General features: G+C 42.3%; 1 protein-coding gene across 4 annotated transcripts in view; it reads right to left on the minus strand.

The window, feature by feature from the left end:
- Positions 1–12,129, minus strand: part of CDK5RAP2 (CDK5 regulatory subunit associated protein 2) — a 103,387-nt gene that overhangs the window by 87,207 nt on the left and 4,051 nt on the right. For all 4 annotated transcript variants that reach the window (XM_074973736.1, XM_074973733.1, XM_074973735.1 and 1 more), the window contains exons 3-6: positions 12,041–12,108; positions 4,555–4,665; positions 1,946–2,022; positions 182–305 (exon numbers count right to left, since the gene is read on the minus strand). In XM_074973736.1, coding sequence (XP_074829837.1) covers positions 182–305; positions 1,946–2,022; positions 4,555–4,665; positions 12,041–12,108 — 380 coding nt within the window. The remainder of the gene's footprint in view (positions 1–181; positions 306–1,945; positions 2,023–4,554; positions 4,666–12,040; positions 12,109–12,129) is intronic.

Here is a 12,129-nt window from a genome sequence, read left to right on the forward strand (position 1 = left end):
TTCCCCATTCATGGCATTTATTCTGGCTATTTTTCCAGTGAAGCTGAAACAGCAGCTCTGAAAGCAGCATTTAAGCAGGTCACAATGGTAAATATCTCAGCGGAGAGCACAAAGGCACTAGGGAGCTCTGCACAGTAGAGTCAATAACTAATTCAATTACTCTTCAATACTGGAGACTTGCCTCTTCCAAAAGGTTTATTCTGCTGGTGAGAATTTCTTCCACTTCTTGTACTTTCTTGTGAGCCTCTTCTTTCACGCGCTGTATTTCAGCATCACCGCCTTGAGCCAAGCTTTCAACAGCTTTACTGCAAGAACAAGATGTAGAAATCTCAGCATTTAAAAAAAAGCGTGTGGATCATGCTCATAATTAGTGCTTGTACTTTTGAGAAATAACAAGGTAATTGGGCAACTTTCTATTCTTGCATACGTGACAGACACTGTACTAGCACGATCAGATTATGGCTGTACAGTATGACACACTTAAAGCATGGGGCACGCAGATTATATAGGCAAAGGGATTCCAATGTACCTGCATGGTCTGTATGTTATTTTACGGATTAAATAGAAATGTCTACATTTATATAACAACGATTGGGGTATTGTCTCTGCTTGATATAAGGCAATGAGAGTTCGCTACACAAGTCTTGTCACAGTTGATAAGAAAGAGCCTTTTATCATTTCTTTGATAATATATTATATATAAATTAGATACTATCTTGATGGTTTTAAGCTTTAAAAAATTCTCGCAAGCCTCTGGCAAGATTAAATTTCCACAGAAAGCAGCATTACAACAGAAAATGAACTAGTTGAAGGGTACACATATATATAAAGCCCTGCCCAATTCTTTTTTCCCTAGTTTTCCACGATTTTGTTTGTGATTCTTATATAATGAAGTGGCAACCCTACCTTAATTGTGCTTTACCTATTATTTTTCCTCAATTCTGCTTTCTATCATAAGCTTCAGTAGTGCATGCTTCCCTACCCTGACCAGCAATATGCCTTAACCATGATCTGGAGGGATCATATTTAAGGGTAATTGGGCAATTCAGTCTTCGGGGCCCCATTCAAAACTAGGCCTCTCTCAGGCTGCCAACAAGAGGACTCATTGGTGACAATTTGATACTTTGTGAGGTGAACTACACCGAGACCTAAATTCATTGAACAGATGCCACTTAGCAACTGTTAGATAGTAACAGCTTTCAGTCACTACCAACCTAGATTGGTTTTCAACCAGGCACCTGGAGGTGAAGAGTTTTCTATTCAATTACCAGTCCTCCCAAGCCATCCAATTTTTCTACAATACACATCTCTTCCAGTTATACATAGATCTGAACAACATACTGATAAAGTCAGAATCCAGCTAAATATTCACTGGATAATACCAATTGGAAGAGCTTATTCTAACCAAATCTAATTAAACCCAGATTTAAAATAAATAAATAATAAAATGTGCACACTTTTTAGATTTTTGAAGAATGGGAAGTGGCATGTTTCACTTTGAATCAGTATTGAACCAATGTCCTCCCACTCATGACAGTGACACTTCAGGTACCATCTTCTGGATGAGATATCAAAACAGATGCCCTGATGGCAAGTGACCATTAAGCTCTGGGGACATCTTCATCTTTTACAAGCGTTGGGATGTTAATCCAGTCCCAAATTTTGGCAATTACGTTCTATCTACTCCTGGAGGTTCAGGATATATGATATGATATTTGATATAATATTCTTCACTGCCTATTCTAACTATGTCCTTTGTGCTTTTAAACAATTACAGTATTTCACTTCAGAGACAGGTGAAGCAATTTCTACACACGAGTTTGAAAAATCCTCAGGGATCCTCACGTACAAAAGATACCAAGACAACTCATTATATACATGGCAAGTTCTTGGCAGTCCTAAGTTCTAGAAAGGTTGCAGACCCTTAGAGAGACAACATACTTACGAGGCTTTGATGAGCAGTTTTTCCCTCTCCTGCAGATCACGTTTCAGACTTTCTACCTCAACCTTCAGCTCAATATTCTACAAGACAAAGTTAGATGATAAGATGCCACACAAGCCAGTGCAATGCACAAAGTTAACCCTGCATGCTGATTACATTTTCCTCTAATAGGCAATAACAAATTAGGTCCAGAGTATGATGGAAATAGGAAATTACTTCTGATTCTTAGCCTTTAAAAGGAGTCTTTATTTTACAAGGCTTGAAAATAGTCTCAAAAGTCTCTAAAACTTCTTAAAAATCATAACATTAAAACACCACAGTATATATGTCACACAACGACATCAAAGACTATTTGCCTTTTTACCATATTTACAAGAAAATTTACCATTTTTTTAAACAGATCAAACCAGTCACCTTGAGTTGTTCACAGCCATACAAGTGGTTTTGCCTACACAAGGCATGTAGGGTATGTCTATACTACAAACCTAAGTCAACCTATATTATGTTAACTTACAGCCACCGTGGTAATTACTGCGATAGTGCATGTCCACACTACCCTCCTTGGGTCTCTGGTGTGTTTCCTTACCAAGAGCACTTCCACCAACCTAAGAGGGGCAGTGTGGGGACCTGAGAGCCTGGCCTCTCAGCTCCGCTGGCAGCTACCTGCCAGGAGCCTGACTGCCCCACAGGCTCCCAGTGGGCTGCCCCCTCTTACCTGCCCGTTCCCCACAGGGAGTGGGGGGAGGGGTAGGAGGGAAACTGCCCAGGGCTTCTCGCCCCCTCTCCCTCCTCTGCCCCGGCTCCCAGCTGGGAGCAGGGTTCCAAGCCACCCAGCTCTCCAGGGAAGCAGGAGCTTTCTTGTCAATTTCACATCTCCTGTAAGTAGCATAGCAGAAAAAAATAACTTAACATTCAGATGGTGTAAGTATGACATTCAGGTGGTGTAGGAGCTTAGAGGAGAGCAAAGTGATCAGGAACAGTCAGCATGGATTCACCAAGGGCAAGTCATTCCTGACTAATCTAATTGCCTTCTATGATGAGATACCTGGCTCTGTGGATGAAGGGAAAGCAGTGGACGTGTTGTTCCTTGACTTTAGCAAAGCTTTTGACACGGTCTCCCACAGTATTCTTGCCAGCAAGTGAAAGAAGTATGGGCTGGATGGACTATAAGGTGGATAGAAAGCTGGCTAGATTGTCGGGCTCAACGGGTAGTGATCAATGGCTCCATGTCTAGCTGGCAGCCGGTATCAAGTGGAGTGCCCCAGGGGTCGGTCCTGGGGCCGGTTTTGTTCCGTATCTTCATAAATGATCGGGAGGATGGTGTGGATTGCACCCGCAGCAAGTTTGCAGATGACACTAAACTGGGAAGAGTGGTAGATACGCTGGAGAGTAGGGATAGGATACAGAGGGCCCTAGACAAATTGGAGGATTGGGCCAAAAGAAATCTGATGAGGTTCAACAAGGACAAGTGCAGAGTCCTGCACTTAGGACGGAAGAATCCCATGCACCGCTACAGACTAGGGACCGAATGGCTCGGCAGCAGTTCTGCAGAAAAGGACCTAGGGGTTACAGTGGACGAGAAGTTGGATATACGTCAACAATGTGCCCTTGTTGCCAAGAAGGCCAATGGCATTTTGGGATGTATAAGTAGGGGCATTGCCAGCAGATCGAGGGACGTGATTGTTCCCCTCTATTCGACATTGGTGAGGCCTCATCTGGAGTGCTGTGTCCAGTTTTGGGCCCCACACTACAAGAAGGATGTGGAAAAATTGGAAAGAGTGCAGCAGAGGGCAACAAAAATGATTAGGGGACTGGAACACATGACTTATGAGGAGAGGCTGAGGGAACTGGGGATGTTTAGTCTTCAGAAGAGAAGAATGAGGGGGGATTTGATAGCTGCTTTCAACTACCTGAAAGGGGGTTCCAAAGAGGATGGCTCTAGACTGTTCTCAGTGGTAGCAGATGACAGAACAAGGAGTAATGGTCTCAAGTTGCAGTGGGGGAGATTTAGGTTGGATATTAGGAAAAACTTTTTCACTAGGAGGGTGGTGAAACACTGGAATGCGTTACCTAGGGAGGTGGTGGAATCTCCTTCCCTAGAAGTTTTTAAGGTCAGGCTTGACAAAGCCCTGGCTGGGATGATTTAGTTGGGGATTGGTCCTGCTTTGAGCAGGGGGTTGGACTAGATGACCTCCTGAGGTCCCTTCCAACCCTGATAGTCTATGATTCTATGACTTGAACTTTCATTTTCTTCCTGCTATGACTGGTCTGGGAAATTACATTGTGAACACTAACATCAGTGATGTAACTGAATGAGAAGACTCCAATAATCACAGGAACAAGTTATTTAAATTAAGATTTCAGAGGAGAAGGAAGCTCTGATTTATTGTTCTAATAATTTAATTGTTCATTGGCTAGTACTAAAAAATTGAAGTTAATCTTTCAGATTGTATAAAGATCATTTTAATCCCTTTATTATTGCATATAATTAGACTGAAGTGAAAAGAACTGGCAATACTAAAATTTCTAACAAAGGATGTACATCAATTTTTCAGACAGTAGAAACTGTTTGGAAAGATACACAATTACTTGCAACGATTTTAAATACCTACAATTTTGTAGATATCTTCAGTTGGACCATCAAATTTCTGCTGCATTCGCTCCTCCAGAAAATATATACGAAGCTTTAGATTGAAGTTTTCTTTTTTCAGGTCAGTTATTTGCTGTTAAAGAAGAAAAATAAACCAACCATGTCACATTTCACAAGTAAAATTGATATTGTATTTGCTTTAGTTCCTCACAGTGCAAAAGGCAAATAAAATGTAATAAAGATCATGGTCTGTTAATTTGTGAAGATATGAGATCTTTAAAAAAAAAAAAAAAAAAAAAGAAGCCCTACTTAAAGAGTTATCCAACAATGGAAATGGATACAATCATCTTGACACCATCCTAGTCAAAAGTAATAAATTAATATTCCGCAAGTACACTAAAATTGTGGGACCATCTCACATGCACACGGCTCCCTAAACCATCCTCCCTTAGGCTACTTCTGACCTTCTAAACCTCTGAACAGCTTTCAAGTCAGCTGCTTCACCCCTTACATCGATCCAAAGAGAAAGAAAGAGAGACCACCACCTTTTCCCTCTTCTCCATTATGTGGAATTCCTCCTGCCTATCGCCCCCCCCCCGCGCCCCAAAAAACACACTGGCACAAGATCCAGCATAGGTAATACACTTATTACTAATTTGGGACTGGATAAGGGCCAGTATCTTGGCCCTTTCTAAGATAGAAACACACCACTTCTAATGATACAGCTCCCTGCAAGGCCATGAGACACTGGCCCTTAGGGGAAAAAAACAGTTATAAAATAGGTGTTTGTTTTTGTTTTGTTTTTAAAACACAACACATTTTAGCATGACATTTTGCAGACCAGAAGGGAATGCCCCTGCCCCAAAGGGCTTATAAATCAAGTATTAAAGCAGCCTGGCTTTACAGACAAAAGGATTTTTTAAAAACATAGGTTTAAAATTTTTTTGTAGTAGTTATTTTCCTATAAAAAGGAAACAAACAAAATACATGGAAGTGTGGAATATAAAGGTTTTATTGGTAAAAGTTTGGGATGTTGCTACATCAATCTTGAAGCAAAGCCACGAGTAAGCCTTGTCATCTCAATCAAATGCCAATAAAAGCTTTATCCTACAGAGTCACATACTTTATAGCACAACTGTTAGCGTATAAATACACGCAGGGTATTAAAACAAGTCTTCTTGTACATATGTCCTTTAACAATTGTGACTTTTAACTTTCCCAATAGGTATAAGGCATATTAGTTAATGATTTAATTAAAGAGAAAGTCTCCTTTTAAATTTTTTAAGAGATCAAGCATGAAACATTTATTCAAATAAAACAAGTGTCTCCTGCCAGCTGCTTTCTGGAGAAAGAAACCAAACATGTAACTGAGCTACTAATGAAATATTTATATAGGCTTCTCTAGAATGACAGTGTTGTGCAGCCTGTAAAAATTATTAACAATACAATTTTTAAAAAGATGATTGGCCTGTAAAAGTTAGTTTTTTCCACAAAAATAATTAACTCAGAACCCCAATCTCTTCCTCTAGACTAAGTCGTTCTTGCTCAGTGAGTAGCCTCATAGTTACTTCCAAAAGTAAGGACCACCCAAGTGAGCCTGGGTTTTCAGGATTGGGCCAAAAGTCTGCACACACATTGCTGCAATAGGAGGAACTTTATCAGACTTTGGAAGTCTTCACTCCACAGTACTAAAAAGCAAAATGAATGATCATGAAGAGTGATAGAGCCAAGCCTTTTCTACACACACACACTCCACTGATTTAACTAAGGTGTGTTGTTGCACCAATTTAGTTACACCAGTGCAAATCTGTGGAAATACACAAACCAATTTAAGTGTTCACACACAAAGTTGCGCTGATTTAATTAAACTGGTGCAACATCACACCTTAGGCCTGGTCCAACATCACACCTTAGGCCTGGTCTACACAGGCGGGGGGGGGGTGGGGGAAGGAAATCGATCTAAATTACGCAATGCTGTTAGGATATAGATATTCAAGCCTGTCTGTAAAGACCTATACTTTAAGAATTTAGGTATATGTTTATAATTTAGCTAATTATAGAGGTATAAAAGAAAGAATCTGTGTACGGGCCTTCTCTCACTGTGACAGTCTGAGGCCCTGTTCTTAGGCTAAGGCCTTTGGCAAAGCAGCAGAGGCAGCCATAAGCTGGGAAGCGTATCGTCACATCCAAGCATTCCAAACGAGTCATATTGAAATAAGGCAATCTGGGGCTGTTGGAAAGGTGATCCGATCTATCACCTCCAGAGAAAGGAAGAGCCTAGAAGATGTAAAAGGAAATTTAGTTTGATAGTTTTTTGTCTGGTAAGAACTCACTTATCAATAGACACAGCTGGGAAACCCTTATGTCTTTATAGATGTAGTTGTGAAATCTACACTTCTGTATTGTTTTGTCATTATAGTTCCTCCTTTACTATTGTTTATTTGCATGGTCTCTGCCTGGTTCTGTGATTGTTTCGGTCTCCTGTAGAATTAATTTTGCTGGGTGTAAACTAATTAAGGTGGTGAGATATAATTGGTTAGCTAATCATGTTACAATATGTTAGGATTGGTTAGGTAAATTTCAGTAAAATGATTGGTTAAGCTATAGCTAAGAATATTACTATATAAATTAGGGGCAAACAGGAAGTAAGTTGGGATTCGAAAATAAGGAAAAAGGAACTTGGATTAAGCTTGCTGGAAGGTCACCCCAAAAAAACATCGAATTGTTTGCACCTTTGGACTTCGGGTATTGTTGCTCTCTGTTCACGCGAGAAGGACCAGGGAAGTGAGAGGGTGAAGGAATAAGCCCCCTAACAAATGTTACATGAATAATGTAGCTGAAGTCGACGTACTTAGATCTACTTAGCATGCTGTCTTCACTGCAGTAAGTCGACGGCTGACGCTCTCCCGTCAACTCCTCCTGCGCCTCTTGCCCTGGTGGAGTACCGGAGTCGACGGGAGAGCACTTGGCAGTTGATTTATCACATCTAGACTAGACGCGATAAATCAACTCCCGCTGGATCAATCGCTGCCCGTCGATCCAGCGGATAATGTAGACAAGCCCTTAGTTAAACCAAAGTGACTTTGTGTGAACACCAAGCCCTAGAGCAGTGGTCTCCAAGCTTTTTACCTCATCCTCCCATACCGCTGTCTACACCCCTCCGAGCCAGAACTGGGAAATGGACAGGAGTAAAGGGACCAAGGTCGGGGCCACAGCTGGGGGTGGGAGCAGGGCCAGGAGCGGAGCCTCAACCAGGAGCAAAGCCCAGCAGCCAGCGTCAGGAGTGGAGCTGGTGGGTGGTGCTCCCTCCCCAGCCCTGTGGGGGCTGGACTGGGCCCCACCCGTGCCCCCCTGAACTTTCCTTCGTGCCCCCCTAGTGGGCATGCCCCACAGTTTGGGGGCTTCCGGCCTTAGAGCATACGAAGATACTGAAACCCTGTTTTACAGTAGTCCCAGAAGTCAAGAACTTCTCATATAAGAGAAGGCTGTAGACTTGGGCCCTGAGGGACCAAATCTACTCACTTTACTCAAGCAAGTAGTCCCACTGAGTTCAGTTTGACTATATGTATGAATCATACAAACAATATTTATCGCTTAATTGTTTAAATTGCCAGCAGATTATTCCAGGTTGCCATTATTTTAAATAGCTCAGCCAATAAAGACACTAAAGTTAAAAACATATAAACATAAGTTATGTTCGTGAAACTTTTTCTAGTCCGACATTCATCACACCTGCAGCACAGAGCAGAGCTAGGACAATATTGAGTGTTTTGGAAAATCCCATCCTAAATGCAAACAACAATTAAAATGCAATAATAAACTAAGAACTTAAAAACACAAATGCCAAACAAACTCAGAGCAAATTTAATTCAGTCATACCTACAGAGTTTTTAGATTACATAATGCAGTTAAAATGACAGCTCAATAAAGCTACAATGTAAAATGTGAGCAAGTTAACACAGTTGTAGGAATTAACTCTGAGTCTCCAGTTTTAACTTATTTTTCTTTAAACTTTCTTATTTCTAAACATAAACAAAAAGAAATAAACCTGTTGGGGACACTGGGGCATGGCCACTAGGTAACTCGAGGGGATGGAAGACCACGAGGGTCGATGAAGCCCCCTTGCAGTAGGCCCAGGTGTCCTTGGCTCCCCCCTCCCACCTGGAGGCATTCGCAGCAGCTCTGCGTACTAGGCCCAAGCGTCCTTGGCCCCCCCGCCTGGAGGCACTCACAGCAGTTATGCTGAGGATCTGCAACAATATGTTGCAGAGTCAGACTGCCTGAAACTAAACAAGGCCAAACAGGGCAAATATAAAAAAACAATGCTGAATAAAGCAGCTTTATGTATAGTTTAACAAATAATACAAAAAACAAGGGAACTAGCTGGTAACTGGATTGGCTGGCTATATGGATACTTAGGGCAGCCTATTAAATAAGTATGCTAAAGAAAGAATGTATAAAAGCCTGTGTAACTTCCTGCTCTGGGTGCAGGATTTGAGATTCTAGTCTCCCTGTACCTTTTTGAAGCTTCAAATAAACTTTTCTGCTTCTCCACCCCGTTGTGATTATTGGGTGAAGCACACCGGGTAGCGAACCAAACCCTGCTGTTGTTTTGCCTCTCGGCACTGGGTGCCGGCAACAAACCCAACAGATTTCCTGAGAGAAACTGACTCTGCGATTCAAGTACAATCTACATAGCAAGGTTCCATACGACAGCGTCAGTGAGGAAAATAGCACTTGTCCTTTTCAATTTAGCTGCAGTTCCACTTTTGCATAAAGCCACTTTTATACAAAGTGACATCTGTCACCACAGTCTGTGGTTTCACTGCACAGTAACAGTTCCTGCAAGCACAGGCCATTTTACAACAACAAAACTGTAGTTAAATGGTTGAGAAGGGAAAAAAAAAAAAAAAGTCCTTAGACTTGTAACCAGACATTCCTCCTTTCTGCTTACCAGCACAAAGTAAATGGGGAAAGAGCACAGTTAAAAAGTTTTTCTCTTTTCATTCATTTACCTGCATTTCCAGTTGCACACAAAAGTAAACTTGGAGCAAAAATTCCTTCTATTGCAAAGAAACCAGACCAGACGAGCACTTAAATTCCTATTTCTATGCATGTTCAAACTTCAAACTCTACACTCTAATTCCTTAGGGCTCAGAACATCCTGAGGGCCTGCACAAAAAGGGAAACTTCTGTGCATGAATCTCCCCACTGCCCATGAAGGGGTCAACTGCCTCCTCTGTTCTGTTCTCCCTCTCTCATACAGGTCAGGGACATCATGCACAGGGAGAGCAGCATACTGGACCATTCCCCTCACATGTCCTGCAGAGAATCCACTGAAAGGTTAATGCAGCCTCAGGATGCATGCACTGCAGGCAGTAACTTTTCTTCACAGCCGCTCTATGTGGGAAGCTGCAACAGCAAGCATTATCTATAGCTTTGCCGCAACTAGGATTTAAAGGTGTGATGAGATCACACTTCCAAATCGTAGTCTAGACAAGGTCTGCACATGCCAGGGAACTGGGAGTGGAGAAAAGACCCTAGGAAGGGGATATCTGGAGCAGGCATGGAGGCCCATGCAGAGATTGCCCTAGCCTCTAACACAGAGGATGGCAACCTGCAGCACGCATGGTCGGCAACCTGTGGCTCAGCAAGCTGCCGGCCCGCCGCCGGCCCGGGGTCCTGGCCGCCGGCCCGCTGCCAGCCCGCTGCCGGCCCGGGGTTCCATCCATCCAGGCCGGCAGCGGGATGAGCGTAGCTGGCAGCCAGGACCCCAGACCAGCAGCGTGGGCGGAAGATGGAACCCCATACCAGCAGTGGGCTGAGCCGGTCTGGGGTTCTGTCTGCCACCCACGCTGCCGGTCTGGGGTTCCAGCCGCGGTCCCAGCACCACTCAGCCCGCTGCCAGTCTGGGGTTCCATCGGGGGGCTCCTGTAAAATTTAATACTGGCAAGCGAAACCTTAAATTAATGAAGACTTGGCACGCCACTTCTCAAAGGTTGCCGACCCCTGCTCTAGCAGAACCCAACATCCATGAGGACTACCTTGAGAATTTGAGGGTTCCGAACCATGGGAAGGAAAGAAGGATGGAAATCCTGTGCTCGTTCTGCAAGGAGGAAAACACAACCCATCCCTCTTTTCCTCACATGGAACAATCTGGGAGAGACTCCACAATGGGAATCTCATGGAGTTTCCCCAACTCTCTGACAGCACTTTTCCTTGGAAATGGACAATCTGAATCTTTAAAGTTACCAAGCCACCCCAAAGCGACTATTCCTCACTGGGTAGTCACATGCAATGTTTAAAATGTTGAGCTGATCTGAATGCAAAAAACAGTAATAGTTATTTTAAGCAGGCTATTCCTACCCCATCTAATATTTGATGGCTCAAAAAAAGAGAGTCAGACAGACAAGGAGTTTGTAACAGCTTTCGCCAAAGCTTTCCAGAACAATTCATGTTTGGACTGACATCAAACCTGTGAACTGCCCAGAAGAATTTGAGAAGGTATAAGAAGCTGAAAGAAGGATTTAGAATGGAGATAAACACTCAGCCATAACAATGCTACAAAATGCAAACAAACAATGCTAAATTTTTAATCAGTTACACATTTTAAAATCATATGCCCTAAAAAGTAATTAAGTCTTATCTTTTGAATACCAGAAAGATCCTTCAACATATGTGATGGTTTAGTTATGTTACAACCATTCAGAGATCAGAAATTGCCAACTTTATTAAAAACTGCTAAATAAACGTATTCAGTTGAAACCCCTCGCATCTGGGAAAGTGGCAACCCCTCACCACCACATTTTCACAAAAATGTTCATGATATTCCAATGAGCTCCAGTGACAAGTTTTCCAAACCAAATCTGACAACAGTACGACTCTGTCCCACATAGTCAATCGGTTAAAATGACATTGCCTATTGAGTCAAAAATGCATTTCCTTATTTGTGTTACACAGACATTTGGCTAGTAAATCTGATGGCAGAAGGTATTGATATAGCACTCAACCACTGAAAAAATTATGCTGTCCCTAAATCAATGCACATTCAGTAATTCTTTGAAATATGAGGCTGCCATTGATTCCTTTTAAGTAAAATGATGAAGTCAGGCAAATGCCATATATTGCATTGTAAAGATATGCACTAATACTATTCTTTAGGAGGAGTTTTGAACACGGAGCTGTGCCCACTGTTATTCAGCAACTAAGATGGGAAACTTGCTAGCCTGAACAACAGGATTGTGCTTCAATCTTGAAAGTTACAGTTCAAAAATGGGCACTAAACACAGATGACCAGATTCTCAGATGGTGTTAATCATGGACTTCAACATAGCTATGCTAATTGACACCAACTGAGGTCTTAGCCCAGAGTCAGCACCCATATTTATTTATGGGTCCCCATGAAGTTATTGTACATCTCTGTCCTGTCAGTAGTCCATTCCGCAGCACATTGCATAGGATTTAGTAACCAACTTGGTCACTAAATTTTGCATTACAAATTTACTTACATTTTCATAATCCTTCATGGTCCGAGCTCTGGTTGGTGAAACTGCATCTTCCGCCACATCCAGTAACACTAGACATTTGAGAAGACAAT

This window comes from Natator depressus, chromosome 16 (genome assembly GCF_965152275.1).
Source record: "Natator depressus isolate rNatDep1 chromosome 16, rNatDep2.hap1, whole genome shotgun sequence".
NCBI classification, from domain to species: domain Eukaryota; kingdom Metazoa; phylum Chordata; order Testudines; family Cheloniidae; genus Natator; species Natator depressus.